General features: G+C 40.0%; 1 protein-coding gene across 2 annotated transcripts in view; it reads left to right on the forward strand.

The window, feature by feature from the left end:
* The first annotated feature begins 1,407 nt into the window (after nt 1-1,407).
* SPATA7 (spermatogenesis associated 7) overlaps nt 1,408-24,139 on the forward strand; it is a 35,829-nt gene continuing 13,097 nt past the window's right edge. For both annotated transcript variants that reach the window (XM_049897419.1, XM_049897420.1), the window contains exons 1-5: nt 1,408-1,620; nt 10,224-10,283; nt 12,606-12,701; nt 16,306-16,353; nt 22,024-22,157. In XM_049897419.1, the coding sequence (XP_049753376.1) occupies nt 1,602-1,620; nt 10,224-10,283; nt 12,606-12,701; nt 16,306-16,353; nt 22,024-22,157 (357 nt within the window). In that variant the 5' untranslated portion in view covers nt 1,408-1,601. The remainder of the gene's footprint in view (nt 1,621-10,223; nt 10,284-12,605; nt 12,702-16,305; nt 16,354-22,023; nt 22,158-24,139) is intronic.

Genomic DNA, 24,139 nt, shown 5'->3' on the forward strand with positions numbered 1-24,139 from the left:
AGAGTTTCCAGGGAGTGCCTGGTGGATTCAAGCTGCCGACCCTTTGGTTAGCAGCCTAGCACTTAACCACTATGCCACCAGGGTTTCCTTCTACATGATACACACACACACACACACACACACACACACACACACACCCGATAAAAAAAAATACACACCCGATAGGAGGGAATAAAAGGATTCATGTTCTTGGAAAGGGTTTTCAAGCATTACTGAGCAGGCAGGAGAGCTTTTTTGTTCTCTGGGTAACAGGTGACTCTTTGCCCCCGGATCCTAATAACTGACATGTTGTTGTGGCCACAGAGCCATCACACACACTCCCCCCCGCAAAAAAAAAAACCAACAGTTCCACACTCCGCTAATTCTCCCGCTAACCTAGAGTCTTAGAGAGCTAGGGGTTCAGGTATTGCTATCAGTGGCTTTCTAGTATATTCCCCTTTCTTTGTAACAGGGTTCCTGACTTACTCCCTTAAACCTGGATTCCTGAGTTCTTTTGAGGTGGGAGTCTGAGAGGAGGGAAACAAATATTTGTTAAATGCCTCCTATTTTCCAGGCATGTACATATTAATCCTTGCAACTGCAAAGTCAGTAACAATACACAGGACAGTCTCCCAAAACAAAAAATTATTCATCCAGCCCCAAATATGAACAGTGTCGCTGTTGAGAAACCCTACATTACAGACTGCTCCCTGTCCTGCTCTGATTTTATTTCCAAGGATTCAAAGGTAAATACTTCAATTTTTTTTTTTTATCTATATTGCTGCTCTATTCCATTATAGATGCCTTATCTATGTTGCAGCTCTACTCCATTGTAAAGGAAAACGAATTGGAGCCTTAAAATAAATTGGGGGGGAGGGGCGCAGAAAGGAAATTAGTTTGAATTATTGAGGTTAAGAATTAAGATGTAAATACGTAGGTATTTTTCATCCCCAGTAATTTTACTAATCCAACTGTTCACAGATTGCTTCGAAATGTAATTATTTGGAACTGGCTAAATGTCACCCTGACTATAGCTAACATTTGCTTTTCACTTTTTTTCCGGGACCCAGGAGACGTGCATACCAGATGAGACCTCCTTCTCTTCCCCTTCCTCCTGCAGGGACAAGGCCTGGCAGGTGCTGGTGACTTGGCTCCTGCCAGGAGGCCACTGTGTACCACCAGGAGGTTCGCAGAGCAGCCGACTTGCCTTTGGGGCACTGGCCCCGCCCCGCCCCGCCCCGCCCCGCCCCGCCCCGCCCCGCCCCGCCCCGCCCCGCCCCTATCCTCCCGCCCCGCCCCGCCCCTATCCTCCCTCCCCGCCCCTCCCCTCACCTCCCCTCCATCTGCTCACCTTCTTCCTCTGGATACCGCGCGGGGGCGGGGCTGCGGGAGCGAACGTCCCCTGCGCCGTGACGTCACAATCCCGACGCCGCGGAACGGGCCCTTAGCAACCGGCCTGGAGACCATCTCCTGGCGGCTGCCGCCCCCGGCCGGCACCCCTTTTCCCATCTTCTGCTCCCGGCGAGGGTGGGGCTGACTGGGAGTCCAGGGCTGGGCCCGGCCCCGGGAAGGACTGAGGGGCTCCGGCTGTCCCCACGGCGGCCGCACGAGGATCTAAGACCATGAACGGCAGCCGGAGAGGTAAAGGGCAGTTCTCGCGGGCGGCCTCCGGCTCCCGGTCCGGGTTTAGTCACCGGTGTTGACCCGAGCGTTGGCGCAAGCTGCAAGTCGCGCCTAGGAGGCCCTGCCGCCCGGGCTCGCAGATCGGCTTTCTTGCTCTGAATTTGACGCCGGGACTTGAGGAGTTCCGTCCCTGAACTCGGGGTCGTGCAGCCTTGGTCACCTCGGTAGCTCCGAGGTGGAGGACCCGAGTGTGATCTCTGGGGTCAGACCTCCCTGGGCCCACAATGAAGCCCGCTGCCCTCCGGAGGCGGAACGCCCGTGTCATAGGGCTCTTGAGCATTAAGTGCACATGGTGCATATAAATCTGGCGCGTTCTAAGTATTCAGTAAATAGAAACCTTCCATTCTGTAACCTAAATCCCTCCCCCAAACTATTGCCTAACCCCGAGCTTCTCTAACTGTTGCGTACAGGAATCCCTTGGGAGTCATGTTAAAATGCAGATAGCGTTCTGTAGGTCTGGTTGGGGGTGCGGAGGGAGGCTGAGATGCCGCGTTTGTAGTAAGCTTCCAGGTGGTGCCACTGTTGCTGTTCTCCGGACTACATTTTTAGTAGCAAAACACTAATCCATACTGCTATGTACACCTGTCCTTGACTGAGCACTTTCTGGGTCAAGCGGAACCGCTGGGGCCATATAACCTTAAATCTCTATGAGTGGACCCAAGCCAAATAATTTGCATCTCACTCTGAGCAAGTAGCGTTCTTTCCTAAAGCCAAATAAGATTGTTTCCAGACACCCACCCCCCCATCAGTATTTTTGTCTGTACCTTTAAACCAAGATGCTTGGTGGTTCCTTGAAGTAAATCTTGCTTTGGTATGACTGTGCGTTTATGATGTAATCATTGATAAAAATAAGTGCTGTTGGAATGTAAGACCCCCAAACCCAAAAAACTCATTGGCATCAAGCCGATTGTGACTCATAGTGACCAACAAACTATATATTCTGTATATTCTGACACTACACCGGTGTAATTTTCAGAAAAAGCAACCCAAAATGTCTTTTAGGTTTTCAGAACTTTTACAACATAAACTAAAAATTTATTAAGCCCCTCCTGTGTAGCAGGAACTACACCCAAGTTTTCTCATTTAATCCACAAAAGCATCTCGTTAGGTAGGTATTACCCTCATTTCACAGGGAATAAACTAAAACAAAAGATCATAAATAACTTGTCCAAGTTCACACAGTAAGTGACAGAATTGGCTTTGAATCCAGGTGAGGCATGTTAAACCCCAGAGCCCGTGCCTTTACTTACTGTCTCATGGGTGGGTTGGGGGCATGAAGAAGGATGTATGTAGAATGTAGAGTATATTATAGTTGGTTGTTGTTAGGTGCCATCAAGTTGGTTCCGACTCATAGCAATCCTATGTACAATGGAACTAAAAACACTGCCCGGTCCTGATCTAGCCTTAAAATCGTTGTTTTGCTTGAATCCATTGATGCAGCCATTGTGTCAATCCATCTCATTGAGGGTCTTCCTCTTTTTTGCTGACCTTCTACTCTACCAAGCATGATGTCCTTCTCCAGGGTCTAGTCCCTGCTGATAACATGTCAATAGTATGTGAGACAAAATCTTGCCATCCTTGCTTCTGAGGGGAATTCTGGCTGTATATACTTGATTAGTTCTCAGTATTTGTTTATTGAATGATTTTTAACATTAGGTTCATGTCAAAATGTAAAAACAAGACTTATATTCCTATAACACCCAATGTAATTTAATTAGGTCATTTTTTTTTTATATTATAACCCTGGTGACACAGCAGTTAAGAGTTCAGCTGCTAACCAAAAGGTTGGCAGTTCATATCTACTAAGTGCTCCTTGGAAACCCTATGGGGCAGTTGTACTCTGTCCTATAGGGTCAAAATCGACTCGACAGGAACAAGTTTGATTTGGGGTTTTTTATATTAAATATTTTTTATATTATATATATTTATATGTATATAGGTATATATTTATATATGTGATATTATATAATATATGGAGCCCTGGTGGCACAGTGGTTAAGAGCTCTGCTACTAACCAAAAGATTAGAAGTTTGAATCCACCAGCTGTTCCTTGGAAACCCTGTGAGGCAGTTCTACCTTGTCCTGTAGGGTAGCTGTGAGTTGGAATCCACTGGACGGTAACGGGTTTTTAAATAATATATAGTACTATCAAGCATTATTGATATTGAAATTTTAAAATAAATGTAATATACATCTGTGACAGTTTTCATATACCATAAACAATTATTATTAATAGGAAATCATAGATAATTTTAACCAAAGCTAAAATACTTAATTTTAAATGAAAATATTGGACTTTCTAAATTGCTTAGATCTCATTGGAAAGTTACCTTTGATGTTTTCAGAGTACCAAATATTAAAACATCTAAGGAAAAAATTTTCCTTTTTCATTTTCTCACAGCAGGCACATTTTAGGCATTCCCTTGTAAGGCAAACCTTCTGAATAGTGGCGTAGTATAAAGAGTACCAGTCTGAAACACAATAAATTTTGATTCTAACCCTTGTTTGCTACTAACTAGCTAGACAGTCTTCAGCAAGTCAAGTTACCTTCCTGAGGCTTAGCTATTTGTAAAATGGTGGACTTGGACTAGATAATCTATGAAGTATTCTTTCCAGCTTCTCTTGGGAGAGGGGGAAAAAGTTTGAAAATATCAATCTGCCATTCCTTCTATTATCAGTGACCTTGGGGAGAAGAGGAAAGGAAGCAACCTACTAGTGAGGGTAACTGAAAGTAGTTTGAAAAAAATAAAATCATGTTAATCCCACAGAGACACTTATCTATGGGATTCCCAAACTTCCAGTATCCCTGGGAAACCCTGCCACTAGAAACACCTTCAGCTCTGCTCAGCAGAGTTCTGGCTGCCTTACTGAAATCCCATGGCATAGGGAACTGGGCTGCTCTCACATACAGATGAATTTTACTGTCTTACCAAGATCTTCTGGTTAAGTGCTTGGCTGCTAACTGAAATGTCAGTGGTTTGAACCCACCAGATGCTCCATGGGAGAAAGATGTGGCAGTCTGCTCCCATAACGATTACAGCCTTGGAAACCCTGTGGGGCAGTTCTACTCTGTCCTATAGGGTTGCTCTGAGTTGGAATCGACTTGGAATCTTAGAGACAGGATTTGGGTCATTAAATAGTTCGAAGATGGTATTGCCTTTCCTGGCATTGGGTTTGAGTCTATTCCATGCCACCTCTGTATCAGACTGGGTCTAATCAGGAAATAGAAACAATACAGTGGTTTTAAAAAGGGAACTTTAATATAAAGAATTCTTAAACTGTATATAGTAAGAGTAACTTTAAGGTATAGGAAAACTCCATGTAGTTCCTCAGGGCTAAGGGAGAATACTCAAGAAAGGACAATTTTGGAAGGGGAACTTCTTCCCAAAGGCTGGGGTTCAGACCTCATTGGAGAAGGTGTAGTTGCAGCCCACTAGATGACAGAGAATTCACTGGTGCCGAAGCCAGAGGATGAACAGGAATCAGCCTTCCAGGGAGCAGGCAAGCACAGGCATTCAGAGCGAATGGAGACACTGGGGTGTTACCGTCAGGAGGGCTGTAGTATCAGATCCTAGGAAACCTCATGGGGCAGTTCTTTTTCTGTCACATAAGGTGGCAGTGAGTCGAAATCAACAGCACCTAACAAGAAACAACAACAGCAGTATCAGATTGTTGTGGGATAAACTTCTGGATCAGGAAGGGCCCAGCCTGGCCTTGTGATCACCTTATGTAGGATCGCCATGAGTAGGAATTCACTCAGCGGCAGTGGGGTTTGACTTTGACACAGACACTGCGTGCTCCAAGGCGCCTGCCTGCACTATTGCTTTGATTCCCTCTGCTCACGCATTCTAGAAGCATGGTTGAGGGTAGAGCACCACCAGATGTCCTCACACCTAAAACGCTGACCCACCAGTCAGCAGCTCAGAAGAAGAGGAGAGCCCCTTCCTCCTAGAGTGCTCCTTCAGTGCCCTCTACTGAGAAAGGAGAACTGCTTAAAGAAATTCTGTGGATCATTGCAGAGCATCTATTGAAGGGTGAATTTGGAGCTGGAGAGGAAATACTTTAATAACTGGCATGGTCTATCCTTTGGCTGCTCTGCTTCCATAAGCATTGTACTACATATATTTAAATTCCTTGCAACAACAAGTCAGTGTCTACCTAAAGAGACGTAGCTAACCTTCTTAAAAGTGAACAGCTTCACTTCTGGAATGGCAACATGAGGAACTCATCAGACTCACTCTGCAGCGAAGGAAGCATAACTGGTTAAAATTATTTATTAAAAAAAAAAAAAAAAAGCTTTTAAAATCTCCAGGAATTGTGCTAAGGCTATACAGCAAATAAACGTATTCAAGAAGATCTACTAAAACTCGATAAAAACAGCAAGCGTCTGTGGGACTTGAGCAACAACCTACTTTCTCCTTCCCCACTACCCCAGCTTAGCTACTCTACTCCTGGCAAATATGGCCAAAAAAGATTGGGCTCCCTCTCCCCTCAGCTCCCAATCAAAGGTTATGGTACCTCCCTGGGAGGGACAGGCCACCATCATTTCTCATCCCGTCCAGCTCTGATTTGCAGGAGCTAAATTCCTATGAGTACAGGCAGAAATTCAGGGGCTCTCTTTTTCCACATAGCCTCATAGGGCAGAGAGTCCACCTCAAGTGCAGCAGGCCTAGAATGTTGGGAACCGAACTGCCTTCACCCCAGCCTGCTAATAGGGTGGTGGTTGCTTATCAGTAAAGGCAAACTGAGAACACCAGAGGCTACTCCCCCATCCAGGGCCCAGTGCAGCGCTCAGGGGTTTTACCCCGGGGAAGAAGCAATACCTCAAACCAGACAGCTTAGAAGCTCTCCCCGAAGGAACTGACTTTATTTGAAACAAAGAGTGGGGAAGTTCAAGCCTAAGGACATGCTGAAAAAAAATGGAGACTTTGGTAGTAAGGTATTGAGAAGAGGCTGGTAACTCTGTGAAAGCAACTAAACTCTAGGCTAGCTTGTTTTGCAGAAAGAACCAGGGAAAGACTTAGTGATAACCTTCCTTGAACCAGAACAAACCCCCAAAACTGGCCTCGCTTGGCAGCTAACCAAAATGTCAGCAGTTCAAACCCATCAGCTGCTCCATAGGAGAAAGATGTGACCGTCTTCTTCCGTAAAGATTACAGCCTTGGAAACCCTGTGGGGCAGTTCTGCTCTGTCCTGTAGGGTCATTATGGGTCAGAATCAACCTGGTGGCAATGAGTTTAGACTATGGAGCAATTTAGGCCCGAAGACATTGCTGAAGACAGTAGAGCGATCAGCTGACAGTTAGTAGTATAACATCTCAGTGTAATACCAAATGTGGTAGACAACAGAGAGACAGGGAAATAGAGCCTTGTGAAAACCAGCTACCCCAGGATGACTGTGTGCCCACAGCTCTGAGGAGTGACAGCAGAGGCTTCACCCTGCAGGGGAAATAGATTTCATTAAAATATTTTAGGCTAGTCACTAAACAAATAAATAAGCGAACAATAACAAAAAACAAGCCCCAGAGAGGAGGGAGGGGAACCAGTATCTATAGTTGCTACAATATAAAAACCCAAATCAAACCCATTGCTGAATATATTACCCAAAATAACATTTTCAACAAAAAAAAATCATGAGACATGCAAATAAACAAGAAAATGTGCCCCATGCAAAGAAAACAGCAGGCACCAGAAACTGCCTGGGAGAGATCCCAGATGAATGGTCTATTTCTCTCTTCAACAGATTTAAGAAAGACTTCAAAGAAGCCGTTATAAACATGTTCAAAGAACCAAAGGAAATATGCTTAAGTAAGTAAAAACCAGCTATGATGACAGTGTCTCATCAAATGGAGAATATCAGTAAAGGAACAGAAATTATGAAAAAGCCAAATGGAAATTCTACAGTGGAAAAGTACAATGAAAATGAAAAATTATCGCCAGTCGATTTGAACTGGCAGAGGAAAGAATCAGTGAACTTCAAGACAGATTGATATAAATTATGCAATCTGAAAATCAGAAAAAAGAATGAAGAAAAATGAACAGGGCCTTAGAGACGTGGGACACTATCAAGTACACAAACATATGCATAATGGAAATATAAAAATGAGAGGCGAGGGAGAATGGAGCAGAAGAAAAATATGTCATCTGATCACAATGCCGTGAAATCGGTAACAGAAAGACCACCTTGTGATGTCCATCAGCCTCGGGGTTGGAAACGTGACTCTATCATGCTTATATAATGAGGCCACAGTTCCATGGGTGAAAGGCGCTGATGCCTTTGGGGGACATGGAAGTTCTGCACTGGGAACATTTCCCAAACCTCACCCTACACGTGTCTTCATTTGTATCGTTTTGGTACAATAAGGCTGTAATCGTAAGTATAGTTCTTTCCGTGAGTTCTGTGAGTCATTCCAGTGACAAACCCAAGGGAGTAGTGGGAGCCAGCAGGTTAGAAGTGGGAGGACCCTGGGGACCCCAAGCTTATGCTTGGCATCCTTAAGAGGTAGTGGGCAAACCCTCAATTTGTGGCAAGAAGGTCAGAAGTGAGGGTGTCATGGGGTCTTCAAGCTTGCAACTGGCCTCAGAAGTTGTGGGCAGACTTGGCAGCCCAGAGGACTGTGCCTTTTAACTTCTGAGGTCTGACCTAGTTCCAGGTGGTTAGGGTCAGAGGATAAGTGCTGCATGTGTGGTTGAATTTGAGCTGAATTGATTCCGTTCAGTTGGTGTGAGAAGTGGAATAAACTAAAATGAATCTGTAGATTCATTGCAATTGATCTTTGTATTTGTGGGATTTGATTTTTCTCAGTATTTATGTACACCTTCTCCTCACTTGGTCAGCAATTCAGATCCACCAGGCACTCCTTGGAACCCCTGTGGGGCAGTTCAACTCTGTCCTGTTGGGTCAGTATGAGTTGGAATCGACTGACAGCAATAGTTTTCGGGTTTTTTTGGTCTCCTCACTTAGAGCCCTGGGGCTCAGTGGTTAAGAGGTTGGCTGCTAACCAAAAGGTCAGTAGTTCAAATCCACCAGCAGCTCCTTGGAAACCCTATGGAGCAGTTCTGCGCTGTCCTATAGCGTCACTATTAGTTGGAATCTACTCGATGGCAAGGGTTTGTTTTCTCACTTACTGACTATCTCATTATCGAACATCTCACATTTACGACAGTAGTAAAAATCTACTATCCAACTATTTTACACATTAACAACGTACATCTGGCAGTAACAAACACCAAGATATGAGACAAGAGGAATGCTAGCTTTGGTGGTTAACGTGTGTCAGCTTACCTGGGTCATGATTCTTAGTGGTTTGGCAGCTGTGTAATGCTGTAACTTGGCAGTTATGTAATAATATAGTCATCCTGCATTTTGTGATCTGAAGTGGCCATCCTCCCTTTTTGCATAACGTGATTTTGCAACCATTGTTGATGAGAGGGTGTGCGCTAACAATTGTCTTCTTCTCTTTCCCTTCTCTCACTTTTATTTTATACACAATTTATTGGAGGTTAATGTTAACAGTTTACTAATTAACCAAAACCCAGTGCCCTCGAGTCGATTCCGACTCATAGCGACCCTATAGGACGGAGTAGAACTGCCCCATTGAGTTTCCAAGAATTAGATAACAATATTTGGGAAGATGATGACTAGATTTGAGGAGTAATTCACATAGTCTGCAGTGGCTTAATAGCTGTTGGAAGTGTTTGTCTTCTCATTTTGGAAAAGAATGAGAGCTTGTTCACTTTTTTAAATAGCGTTATTGAGATATAATTCGCTTCATATTTTGCATGTTAAATTTCATTTAACTCTAACTCAGCCTTTCTATTTTGGAGGTTACGCCTCAAAACACAGTCACTTTTTGGAGAGGAAAATTATTTTGTGATGAGGTATATATCTAATTTTGTGATAGCGCAGGTAGTCTGAAAGAGGAGACACTGCCTAATGGGTTTTCCTTTATTAGACGTGGTTTTAAATACAGGATATCTAGATAGGATCCAAGCAAAGGTAAGTTGATTGGACTAGATGAACCTTAAGACATCTTTTAATCATTAAGTTCTGATCCTGACTTTTAGATTGACTTACTTTTTACATAGCAAGATATTCTATGGTATAATTTCTCATTCACTTTGTGAGAGGATTACTCTCTTTAAATTACTTTTAAGGACAGACTAGCCTGTGATTGACTGAAATAGTTAATACATATCTTCTCAAAATCAATGAAAACGCCAGTAGGTCAGCGATACACAGGATAGTCAGTCAGGTTATGTCAATGACATAGTTGATGCACTTACCATTTTATCAGGCGAAACTAGAGTTTCAAGGTACGACTATTTTGAAAGTAACTTTTTATCTTAAAAGAAAAAACTTTTTATCTATGGCTGCAGAATTTGTGCTGTCTGGTGTAACGGTGCTGGTTAGTAATACAATTGAATAAAAATTTAAATGACTCGTAGTTTAATCAAAGATGCAGTTTATTATTTTTTAAACATTCGATACTGTTTTTGTGGAAGTTGTGTTTCATTTACCCTAATAATTCTTGGGGTTTTTATTGTTGTTTTGTTGTTAAGTCCTCCCCAGATATGATCCACCATGCCTACTTAAGGGACACCTGAGCACCAAAAGTAATGGTAAGTGAGGTACTGGTTTTAATGGCAGCTCGTTAACAGATTAAGTATATGTTTCCTTTATTTGCAAGTTATATGACATGATGAAAAATTAACCTCACATAATGAATATATGAACTTTAGATTTCATGACTGCATAATATAATGTTAGAGTAGCTATAAGTATAGGAGTTCTTGAAATAGAAAATTGAGGAGTCCATCATTTTAAACTATCATTGTGTCACTGGATGTGGGCTTGGCTGCCTCCTGCTCCCCGCTGCAGCTCCAGCCTGGCTCTTCTCTTTGCAGGCAGACTACCCTGGCTTAAGGCATGCCTTCCTTGCTAAAATGGTGATTAGCAAGTGTTACAGACAGGAGCACTGCAAAGGAAGAGCTGTGCAGAGAAGGAGAACGCTTGAATAAAGCATTTGGTATCAGCAAACACTTAAGGGCCTCTCTATCCAGTTGGATTTCTAGGACCTATGAAAGGGAAGTCTACTGCGTATTTTTGTGATGGTCTTACATTTTAAAGTCTTCAAAGTAAATTTTTAATGTCGTGAATTTAAAATATATGTTTATAATTATAGCTTAAAAATTATAAGTCAATAGGTTTGTAAGCAAAATGATTGAAAAAAATTTTTTCCTTATTTATGTGAAAAATCTTTGATACTGGTTACCTCCAAATATGAAGGAAGGATCACAGTTTTCAGTTATCTCACTTATTTTTTCTATTAAAGTATGTATACACTTAGAACCAGAATAGTGAACTTCCCTTTGAAAAAGAATTTTAAGTAAAAAATTTAAACTATATTTAAAATATACATTAATAAAAACAGGATGAGGAACTATATGTAAAGTTTGCTAACATTTCTTTTAAGGAATGACCATTCAGAGGCAGATAGTTACACTGGTTATCAGCATGAGGCCAAACTGCGTCCTTTATTAGCTGTGTGACCTTGAACACTTTACTCACACCTCTGTGCCTCAGTTTCCACTTCTGTTAAATGATGATAACCATTGCTTTTGAGTCGATTCTGACTCATAGCAGCCCTATAGGACAGAGTAGAACTCTGCCCCATAGGGTTTTCAAGGACTTGAACTGCCAGCCTGTTGGCTAGCAGCCTGAGCTCTTGATCACTGTACTACCAGAGTCCTTAAATAATGATAATAATGACTAAATGAGTTTATATATGTAAGGAGCTTAGAAAACATGCACGGCAAATGGTAAACAATCAGCAAATGTTTTTAGTAATAGTGCTAGTAGTAAGTAAGTAGTAGTAAGGATCCCTAGTGGTACAATGGTTAGCGCTTGGCTGCTAATTGAGAGGTTGGCAGTTTGAACCCTCCAGGCAGCTCCATGGGAGAAAGAACGTAGCCTAGGAAACTTATAGGGCAGTTCTACTCTGTCACACGGAGTCGCTATGAGCCAGAATTGACTCAACAGTACATAACAACAATGACAATAGTAATAGTACTAACATCAAGCTCATCACTATCACTATTGTATATGCTTGTCTTATACATAGAATTTCCCTGGAAAAATGTATTAAAAAAGTAGCAGGGTATACTTCTGGGATGGGAGAGTAGGGATCAGAGTGGGAAAGTCACTTATTTTTCAATCTCTGTACGTTTTTTGCTATTTAATTTTTTTAACCACATGCATGTATTCTCAAAAACCATTTTTAAAAAATTATAGTTACATTTATAAATTATATGTAAGTTCTTTATTTCTAAGATTTAAGTAGTTTGGATGAGGTCAAGGAGTTCAGTGTCATGGAATTTCCACGTGATTGTACTTGTCTTAAGGTAGTCCTAGTACTTCAAAAAGAATATAGTAAACTGATTTGTAAGAGATCTTATTTTCACGTGTAAAGTTAGAAATTTGCCTCTCAGAATAGAATCTTTGTATAGGATTTTGAGTTTGAGGTTTGTGTATTTTCCCAAACTCAATGGATTGTTCAAGTATTAGTAATAGTATTACTATTTTATAATCAATCAAGTAAGTGACTAAACATTTTTACTTGCGTTTGAGTACTGTCAATAAGAAACAGTTTTGTAAATGTAATGAAAGATTATATTTTAGAATCTCTTCCCAGGACTCTCAGGGTTGTAAATCTTACTCTTGGAAAGGTTTGAAACCAAGTGGTCAACTGCTCGTCAGAAGCTATCAGTGCAAGATTAAGGCTAGAATTATTCAGCATCACGAATTTATAACATCAGTATCTTTGTCATTGAGTTTCAGAACATTTTCTAAGAATGAGTTGTATTATCAGCAACTTGTTTATCTCTTGATGATTTTTATGTTAATTTTAAATATATAATGATTAAATATGTTTTCATTTTTAGCTTTTTGCACTGACTCCTCCTCTCTCAGATTAAACACTCTGCACCTGGTCAAGACTCACATGGCTGCTCACTATAATAAAATCCTTTCTGCCAAAGGTAAAAATGTGCAGAAGTGAACTTTCTGTACCCAGTTTTAACTTTATGCTTCTCATTAGAATAAATCCGTAGCAAGAATGAATGTATTATATGTAGAATGATTTGTTTTTGGTGTAGTAAATAAAGTACAGTTGTTTAACAACTGTTGACTCTTGTTTAGGAAGCAGTGTGTTTATGGTAATGGAAAATTTGGCAGCAGATATTGGTGATGGTTGCACAACATGATTGATGTAATTGGTGTCACAGGATTGTACACATGAAAAATACTGAATTGGCAAATGTGTTATATATATTTTTAACAACAATAAAAAAAGTGTAACTGCCTCCCCCCCCCCAAAAAAAAATTATTGACTAACTTTATATACATAGCAAATTTCAGAATACCGTTTTGGTTAACTGTATTTGGAACCTACGTAATACTTATTTTACTTTATCTGTGGTATCCCTAATATTATTTTGTGGCAAGATATTGATCTTAATATAAAAGTTTTATAAACTGTATTTTTGTTTTTGAATCCACTAAAGAAGTTGCACAAAGAAGATGATATCTGCTATTTTTTCTTTTTTGTCAGCGTTATTGAAGTATAACTTACATACAGTAAAATGCACTCATTTTAAATGTACAGCTAAGTGTTTTGACAAATGTGTACATTTGTATAACCACCACCACCATCATGCTATAAAGTAGGGGTCAGCTAACGACAACATACAGGCCAAATCCTCCCACCACCTGTTTTTTTACAGCTCATGAACTAAGAATGGTATTATATGTTTTTAAAAGGTTAGAAAAAATCAAAAGAAAAACAACATTTTGTGACATGTGAAATTCAAATTTCACTGTCCATAAATAAAAAAAAATTTTACTAGAGCACAACCACATTTATTCTTTTACATATTGTCTCTGGCTGCTTTCGCACTAACAGGCAGACTTGACTGCCTGTGACCAGAGACCATATTGCCCTACAAAGACAAAAGCATTTACTCTCTGGCTCTTTACAGAAGAAGTTTCCTGGCTCCTGTAATAGAATATTTCCACCCCAAAAAGTTCCCTCAATTACTTTGTGCTCAATTCCCTCCCGCCAGCCCCTGGCAGCCACTGATCTTTTTATCACTGTAGTTTTGCCTTTTCTAGAATTCCGTATAGCTGGACTCACATAATATGTATCCTTTTGGGTCTTGCTTCTTTCAATTAGCATAATGTTTTTGAGATTAATCCATGTTTGTTGAGGTGGATCAGTATTTCTTCATTCTTATTGCTCAGTAGTATTCCTTTCAACAGATATACAACAAATTGTTTATCCGTTCCCCAGTTTGTAGACATTTGGATTGTTTTCACTCACTTTCGGCTCTTATCAATAAAGCTGCTATAAACATTTACATGCACTCCTTGGACGTATGTTTCCATGTCACTTGGGTAAATAACTAGGAGTGGAATTGCAAAACCTACTGCCATCGAGTCAATTCTGACTCATAGCGACCCTATAGGACAGAGTAGAACTGCCCCATAGAGTTTCCGAGGAGCTCTTGGCAGACTCAAACTGCTGACCTCTTGGTTAGCAGCTGTAGCATTTAACCACTGCACCACTAGGGTTTCCACCCTTCACTTATCTTCCTCTAATGGTAAAATCTTATATACAGTTACCAAAACCAGCACCAAACCCATTGCTGTCAATTCCGACTCACAGCGACCCTAAAGGACAGAGTAGTAGAACTGCCCCATAGGGTTTCCAGGGAGCGCCAGGACATTAATATATTGATACAGTACTATTAACTACAGACCTTATTTGAACTTTACCAGTTTTTCAGTAATATCTATTTAAAATTTATTTTCTCATTTGAAGAGCTTAAGTTTTAAAATATTCGGTCATTTATATATGTAAAAGGATTGAAAAACCAAAAGAAAAATATTTTGTGAGACGTGGAAATCATAAACCAAAAACCAAACCCAGTGCCGTCGAGTCGATTCCGACTCATAGCGACCCTATAGGACAGAGCAGAACTGCCCATAGAGTTTCCAAGGAGTGCCTGGCGGATTCGAACTGCTGACCCTTTGGTTAGCAGCCATAGCACTTAACCACTATGCCACCAGGGTTTCCATGGAAATCATAGGAAATAAAATTTAGCTTTTCAGTTTTTTCACATTTTGTGCTTTTTTAATCCTGTTTAAGAAATCTATGCCTAGCGGCCATCCAAGGCACAGTTGGTCTGTATTTACCTGGAACAACAAAGGAAGGAGAGTCCAGATTAGGAGGAGGATATGGAATGTGTCACTAATTGCCTTCATAAACAACTGCGTCCTTTGCCATGAGACCAGAAGAACTGGATGGTGCCTGGCTACCATTACTGGACATTTTAATCAAACATTCCATAGAAGAATCCTGATCAAAAGGGAGAAAGTGCATAACAGTATTTCAAATTCTCATGGACTCCAGACTTTCTGGAGCCCATGAAGGGTGGGTGAGCCCCTGAAACTATTGCCCTCAGATGATCCTTAAACCTTTAACCAAAAATATCCTTAAAGTCTTCTTAAACCCAAATAATAATTTCTCTTAACTAGTAAAAAAAATGTCTTCCTTGAGTTGGAATTGACTCCATGACAACAGGTTTGTTTTTTTTTGTTTTTAGTAAAAAGTGCCTTCCTTGAGAATTACGTTATTTTAAGAACGATTAATATGCCATCAGATTGACAACAGTAACTCGAAAGATTTGATGGGAACCTTAGAGGGCAGTGAGTTGATGTTAATGAGGAAGGAAGGTGAGAATGGTTGCACAACTCAAAGAATATAATCAGTGTCACTAAATGGTACAAGTAGAAATGGTTGAATTGGTGTATGTTTTTCTGTGTATATTCTCAACAACAACAAAATAAATAAAATTTAGGAAAAAGAAATCTTTGCCTAACCCTAGGTCACTGAAGATTTTCTTGTATATTTTCTTCTAGAGGTTTTATAGTTTTAGCTCCTAAATTTCAGTTTATGATCCATTTTGAGTTAGTTTTTGTATATGGTATGATAGAAAAATCATGTATTTCTTGCCTGTGGATATCCAAATATTCCATTATCATCTGTTCAGTTGATTATCATTTTCCTCCTGAACTGCCTTGGCACCTTTTAAAAATCAATTGACCATATGTTTGGTCTATTTCTGGACTTAGTGTTCAGTTCCATTGATATATACGCCTGTTTTTATGCCAATAATACACTGTCTTAATAACATTACAGAAAGCCTTAAGATCAGGTAGTTTAAGTCTCTCTTTTTTTGAAAACTGTTGTGTGATTCCAATTACAAATATGTTAAGATGCATGATACAGCTATGTTAGATCAGTGATTCTGTTTGTTCTTTTTTTTGGTCTCTTTTTACTCTGTTTCTTTTTGAAGTTTCTATTGCTGTGTTTTCAAGCAATAGAAATATTTTCTTCCACAGCATCTATTAATCCCAACCAGTGTGCTTTTTATCACAAATGTATTTTTCATCTCTAGAAGTATAATAAAAACCAAACAAAGAAATGCAAACCTGGAACTCTTTGTGATTTCCACATTTGATACTTATTATCAATTACAAATATTAAGAATATTATTAGACAGCTAATTTTTCTTTTTTCAGCTGCAGTAGACTGCTCAGTTCCAGTAAGCATAAGTACCAGCATCAAATGTAAGTAACTTTTTGACCTACTGCCTTTTGAGAAAACATTTTCTAACTTTTTTATATTGTCCATATATAAAGGAAGCTTGTATTATATTTCTAAGTTAGGATCTTAGAGTCTAGCACAGATTTTGCTCCCAAACTTTTGTATGACTTTGTATATATAAAAACATAGGTTGTACAAAAAGACTTGCCAAGGTTTAAACTCTAAAAGTCTACGATTTTCACTGCTCTTGGCTTGTTGTCAAGGTAACTGCATGGTTTATTAAAAATATCATAACTAGCACTTTTCTCCAGATAAATGTTGTCTACCATTTATATCCTAATAGCCTAACTGTTAAACACAGTAGTTATATACATCTAAAAAGCCATATTGACTTATAGTAATATAGAATCCTGAAATGTATGAAATAACTACCCCTGACTACCCAGTATTTCCCTTTTTAGAAATCTGTACTGAGGAAGTAATCAGAACACAAAATTCGAAATTCCTATTTAAAAAATTTCTGAAGGATACCATTTAAGGTATTTGTGTTTGAGTTCAGGTCAAGAAATGCATACTTTAATAATAACTCAAGAAGATAGATATCACAGCCCGTGGTTGTCTAATTAAAAAAAAAAAAACCTGTTGCCGTCGAGTCGATTCCAACCGTAGCAACCCTATAGGACAGAGTAGAACGGCTCCATAGAGTTTCCAGGGAGCACCTGGTGAATTCGAACTGCTGACCATTCGGTTAGCAGCTGTAGCACTTTACCGCCAGGGTTTCCATGGTTGTCTTATCAAGAATCAAAAAAATCAATGTATTGTAAGTTTAGTGTTTTCTTAAGTTACTATTTAAATTTAGTAGTTATCTAATTGAGAGAGGATGTCTATGTTAGAAAATAAATATTAACCCACGGTAGTCCATGGTAAGTAATGAATGAGGACATAGATAGGGAAATGCCCCTCTGTTGCTGGGCCCATCTCTTCTTGTATATCTTCTTAGTGGGAAAGAGAGAGCTAAGCTGAGCCATTAGCCACCAGCTGCCATTCAGTGAGCAGAGTCTTTATCAGGCCCTGTGCTTGGCACTTTATATTTCCCTGTTTTGTGCCCTTTATGTTTGTAACAAGCCCTAATATAGGCTGTTACATCTTTGAAGGACTCTAGGGATTCGTATCGTTTCATAGGCACAGTAAAGGCATTCTAGAGCTTGAGTGTATATTTTCCAAGACCACAGCACACTAGCTACATGGGCAAGCCATTTTACCTCTTACCACCTTTTGTAAAATGAAAAGCAATGATCTCTAAGATCGCTTCTAGATTTTGAATTTCTGTGCTGCTGTATGTTTTATTTTTCTGTATCATATTAGTAACTTTTATTAAAAAAGAATGAAAAACTGGTTTGTTCAATATTTATGGTTTTTAAAAATTCAAATCATTCGAATTAAGATGATTTTCGCTGATCATCTTTAGATCAAATAGTCCTCTTTAATAGTGGTCACCTCTAAATGAGAGAGCTTTGCTAAATTTTCATGCTGGTATTAATCTCCTGAATAATAGATATATAAGATTTGTCTTTCGTGTGTGTGTGTGTAATAAAAAGATTGTGTAATAAATAGCCTGAATGTATTAATCCTCTTGCTCAACCAAACTCTTGGATTTAAAATCCGAATTCACCAATTTAGAACAATCAGGCATTTTGCGTAATACTTTGTTTACTTCACTAGAATTCACTCATTAGTTAATTCAACAAATGTTTATTGGGCACTGACTATGTGCTAGGTACTGTTCCAATACTATGTGTTAGATATTGTTTCAAGGACTGGAACTGAAAAGATGAATGAAAGAAAGTACCTGCTTTTATAGAGCTTACGTTCTAGTTGGAGGAAACAAACAATAAGCAAATACAAACAAGTAAATGTAGAATATGTCACATAGTGATAAATGCTATGGGAAAATGTGAAGCAGGAAATAGGAGGAAAAGTCCTCACTGATGAGGTGACAATTGAGCAGAGACTGAAAGAATTTAGGGGAGGCATGTGTATGTCTGGGGGCAGAGCAATCCAGGAAAAGGAAACAGCAAGTTCAAAAGCCTTGAGGTGGCATCATGATTGGTATATTCAAGGCACACCAAGGAGGGCTGTATGTTGTATTAGGTGCCGTTCAGTGCGTTCCAACTCATAGTGACAACAGAACAGAACACTGCCTGGTGCTGCACCATTTTCACAGTCATTACTATGTTTGAGCCCATTGTTGGAGCTACTGTTTCAGTCCATCTCAACGAGTGTTTTCCTCTTTTTCACTGATCCTCTACTTTACCAAGCATGATGTCCTTCTCTAGGGACTGTTCCCTCCTGGTAACAAGTCCAAAGTATGTGAGATAAGTCTCGTATCCTTGCTTCTCAGGAGCATTCTGGCTGTACTTCTTCCAAGACAGATTTGTTCGTTCTTCTGGCAGTCCATGGTATAGCCTATATTCATCGCCAACACCCTAATTCAAAGATATCAGTTCTTCTTCGGTTTTCCTTATTCATCATCCAGCTTTTGAATGCATATTAGGCAATTGAAAGCACCATGGCTTGGGTCAGGGACCACTTAGTCCTCAAGGTGACATCTTTGCTTTTGAACACTTTAACGAAGTCTTTTTCAGCAGATATATCCAATGCAATACGTTGTTTGCGTTTCTTGACTGCCGCTTCCACGGGCATTGATTGTGGATCCAAGTAAAATGAAATTCTTGACAACTCCATCTTTTCTCTGTTTATCATGAAGTTGCTTATTGGTCCAGTTGTTAGGATTTTTGTTTTTTTTTAAAATGTTGAGGTGCAATCTGTACCAAAGGCTCTGGTCTTTGATCTTCATCAGTAAGGGCTTCAGGTCCTCTTCACTTTCAGCAAACAAGGCTATATTATCTACATATTGCAAGTTGTTAATGAGTCTTTCTCCAGTCCTAACGCCATGTTCTTCATATAGTCCAGCTTCTCAAATTATTTGCTCAGCATACAGATTGAATCCCAGATTGAATAAAGTATGGTGAAAGGATACAACCCTGACACACATCTTTCCTGACTTTAAACCATGTGGTATCCCCTCGTTCTGTTCAAACGACAACCTCTTGATCTACCTACTTCCTCATGAGCACAATTAAGTGTTCTGGAATTCCTATTTTTCGCAGTGTTGTCCGTAATTCATTATGATCCGTACAGTTGAATGCCTTTGCATAGTCAGTGAAACACAGGTAAATATCTTTCTGGTATTCTCTGCTTTCAACCAAGATCCGTCTGACATCAGCAATGATATCCCTGGTTCCACGTTCTCTTCTGAATCGGCTTGAATTTCTGGCAGTTCCCTGTAAATGTACTGCTGCAACTGCTTTTGAATGATCTTCAGCAGAATTTTACTTGTGTCTGATATTAATGATCCGGAAAGCAAAATCAAAACCCATTGCTGTGAAGTCGATTCTGACACATAGCAATCCTATAGTCAGAGAGAACTGCTCCATAGGGTTTCCAAGGAGCAGCTGGTGGCTTTGAACTGCCGATCTTTGGGTTAGCAGCCAGGCTGTTAGATATTAATGATAGTTTTGATAATTTCCACATTTGTTGGATCACCTTTCTGTGGAACGAGTACAAATATGGATCTCTTCCAGTCAGTTGGCCAGGAAGGCTGTCTTCCAAATTTGTTGGCATAGACAAGTGAGCACCTCAGTGCCGCATCTGTTTGTTGAAACATCTCAATTGGTATTCAGTGCAGCTTGGACTTCTTTCTTCAGTATCGCCAGTTCTTGATCATATGCTACCTCCTGAAATGGTTGAATGTCGACCAGTTCCTTTTGGTACAGTAAGGCTGTGTATTCCTTCCATCTTTTGATGTTTCCTATGTTGTTTAATATTTTCCTGTAGAATCCTTCAGTATTGCAACTTGAGGCTTGAATTTTTTTCTTCAGTTCTTTCAGCTTGAGAAATGCCAAGTACATTCTTCTTTTTCGGTATTATATCTCCAGGTCTCTGCACATTTCATTATAATACTTTGTCTTCTTGAGCCGCCCTTTGAGATCTTCTGTTCAACTCTTATACTTCATCCTTTTGCTTTAGCTATTCTACATTCAAAAGCAAGTTTCAGAATCTCTTCTGACATCCATTTTGGCCTTTTCTTTCCTTCCTGTCTTTTTAACGACCTCTTGCTTTCTTCATATCTTTGATGTCATTCCACAACTTGCCTGGGCTTCAGTCATTAGTGTTCAATGCAGCAAATCTATTCTTGAGATGGTCTCTAAATTCAGACAGAATATACTCAGGGTCCGTACTTTGGCGCTCATGTACTTGCTTTAATTTTCTTCAGCTTCAACTTGAACTTGCATAGGAGCAATTGAGGGTCTATTCCACAGTTGGCCCCTGGCCTTGGTCTGACTGATGGTACCGAACTTCTCCATTCTCTCTTTCCACAAATGTAGTCGATTTGATTCCTGTGTATCTCATCTGGTGAGGTCCATGAGGGCTATCTAGCTGGCATGCAGTGAGACAGCTGGAGAGTGATAAGAGATGAGATCATTGTGATGGGGCAGAGAGATGCTAGTCATGTAGGGATGTGGCCGCTGCAAGGAGTTTGGTCTTTACTCTGAATGAAATTGGAAGCCCTTGGAAGGTTTTGAGTCAAGGAGTAACGTGAGTTAATTTAACTTTTAAAAGTATCTCTCTGGCTACTGTATTAGGAATAGTCTTGAAAGGCTAATGGTAGAAACAGGACGACCAGGTAGGAGACAGTGATCTAGGTGAGAAAAAATGGCTGCAGTGGAGGGAATGTGAAATAGTTGGGTTCTGGATACATTTTAAAGGGTGTCGACAGCATTTACTCATGGATCAAATGTAGATAGGGTGTAAGAGAAAAAGAGGAGTGAGTCAAGAATGACTCCTAAGACTTAGGGCCTGTCAACCAAAAGGACAATTATCATCTACCCCATGTGTGTCAGAGTAGAAGTGTGCTCCATAGGGTTTTCACTGGCTGATTTTTCAGAGTTAGATCATCAGGCCTTTCTTCCAAGCCACCTCTGGGTGGACTCAAACCTCCCACCTTTTGGTTAGCAGCTGCCTCAGGCTGGGTTCCCTAGAGACACAAACACAAGGTTGGCAGGTCAGACAGCAGGTCTCTGGCTCGCAGGCTGTGGAGGCCAATGAATCCCAAGATTGACAGGTAAGCTGCTAGCTTAACTCCCAACAACTGGAGGTCAGATGAACAGGAGCCAGCTGCAGGATCCAGAGTGAGCAAAAGCCCTTGCGCTTTGCCAGAAAATCCACCTATATGGGATGCAGCCACATCTCCAAGAAATGCCCTTTCAACTGATTGGCTGCTCATAGCATTATGCATTATATCAGATCTCGTTATGGAGGTGATTACATAATTACATAGTTCCCAAACTATATCATAACTGCCAAACCACTGTGAATCATGGCCCAGCCAAACTGACACACAACCTTAACCATCACAGCAGCCAAGCATGTTAAACATTTGCACCACTCAGAGGCTCCCTGTCTGTATAGAGAAAGGTCTGTGGATTTTTAAATTTACATATCAATAGTGTAAACATTTTTTAGCAAGAAAAAAATATGCCTTTTACTAGTTCTATAAGACCAAAAAAATTAAATTTTCTCTTTTGTTCTATATTTTAGATGATATTTAGAGATTTGTTTTTCCCCCTTAGATGCAGACCAACAACGAAGAGAGAAACTCAAAAGGGAATTAGCACGATGTGAAAAGGAGTTGAGGTTAGCTAAAACCATAAGGCAGGCCAATTCTAAAAATAATTCCAGGTCAATATTAAGCACGCTGCAAAAGGTAAGATAGTATTTTTACCTTTTACAAGCAAATATTTCTAAGATACTTCATTAATGGTACAATCTGACTTTTTGGTGACCATCTACCTTATTTTTTGTCAGAAAAGTTCTAAATTTGTGTTTTAACACAGAGGGAATTTTACCTGGGCCTGTCGACAACGAATGGGAGCCAGCTCCATGGCAGCACACAACACATAGTGTCTTGTAATATACCCCCCTCTCTTTCCCATGGGGAGTCTTTATTGGCCTGAGAATGTTGTCACAGTGTGTTTTCAGTGGTGGTGGGATGAAAAGTGAATGTGAAGCATAAACTTGTAAGTTTGAAATCATGCAGTGTAACCTTATACAGATGACAATGTGAAGTGCCATGAAATTATGTCTGCTTCTGTGTCCATTCTTCAGTTGTTGAGCTCTTGCCCCTGTAAGCTACTTGTAGCTTTTGTAGCTACTTGTAGCTTTCCGGGCTTCATTCTCAGCTCTCGTTTCAGCCACTTACGGATAGAAAAGGACAGTGTCTTTTGAGGAAAAGAATGCTGGGTTTTAATAACAAAAACGAACTTCGATTTGTTCTTATCGAGATGCTTAACTGAAAATGGAACCAGCAGATCTAATCCAGCAGGAGATACATTACAGTTAGTGCTGTGAATGTTATTATTTATGCTTATACCATAAAGGTTAGATTTTCTTTTAGGCTAAAGATAAGGAGGGTTTCTGTACTGAAGTCTCTACTGCAGACTAAGTTAATAGTAGAACATTTTCCACTAAATTTTAGATTGATATTCTTCTATTTCTTAAGGCTTAATTATTAAAGACTGAGGAGCTAAGAGTTTCATGAAAACAATTTTTGGGGTTTCTTTAGCTTGGTATTTTTAATCCCAATGAACACTTTGTACTATAATACCTCACCTTTGAGTAATGCTTTAAACACACACACATACAGCCTAAGCCTCACAACAACCCTGTCATCAGTGAACCTGTGAATACGAGAGTCCCTAGCGCTACTATAGAGATAAAAGGACCAGGCATAAAGCCAGTTCCTTTAGAATAAACCTGCTGTACTCCATACTGTACTGTGCCATTTAGGAATCAGTTTATCAATATTTGACTCACATGTATATTTTCATTTTTAGTGATTGTACTTTTTAACTGAAAATTCAAAATATTTTCTATTATATAGCATTTTTAATGTAATTTGATAATTTTATCTTTAGATAATGGAATTTGTTGAAAGTAAAATACATAATTAAGTCTGTAAATATAAGATGTTTTAATTTTTCTATTAGCCACTGCAACCCTATAACTTTGGCCTTCATAAAGTAGTTCTGTAAGAATGGCATGGGGGAGGTGTCTGACCTCCTCCAACGACACAAGGGGAAAGAGAGCCAAGATCAACAGCCCAAGGCTGATTCCTATGAGGCAGAGGCCAGGCAAGCCTCCTCTCTCTGCCATCTCTACCAATTCTGACACCAACCATCCCTCCCACAGTGCTCTTTACTGGGTTCAGTAATTCATTGCAATGGCCACACAGAACTCACAGACCATACTCACAATTATGGGTTTATTAGGGAAGTTAACAGTTAAAATTCAAGCTCAAGAACACTTAGGATACAGCTCTTCCATCAGGATAGCCTCTCTCTGGCTCTGAGTCTCTGCCCAAAGGTACTCAGCTTTCTTTCTCCATGGGCCAGGAAGCCCACCACACTGTCTCCTGCTGCCAGGTCTCTGCTGCTAGGTATCTCCTTCCTTGATGGTGGTGGGCTTCTCTCTTCTACTCTGGAATTGGCTCTCTTTAAGGAAAACTGACCAGTCTCCTTGGTAAGCCACAATTACCCTATCACACGATCACCTGGGTAGAGTTACAAGCCCATGGCCACACGCAAAAGTAGTCACACTGCAAGTTCATTTATACATTTTCTTATTGACTCCATTTAGAAGTCACAGTAACTTGCAATTTGCTAAGAGTTTTGCTAAGCCTTGATGATA

The sequence above is a fragment of the Elephas maximus genome, chromosome 10 (genome assembly GCF_024166365.1).
Source record: "Elephas maximus indicus isolate mEleMax1 chromosome 10, mEleMax1 primary haplotype, whole genome shotgun sequence".
In the NCBI taxonomy this organism is placed as follows: Eukaryota; Metazoa; Chordata; class Mammalia; order Proboscidea; family Elephantidae; genus Elephas; species Elephas maximus.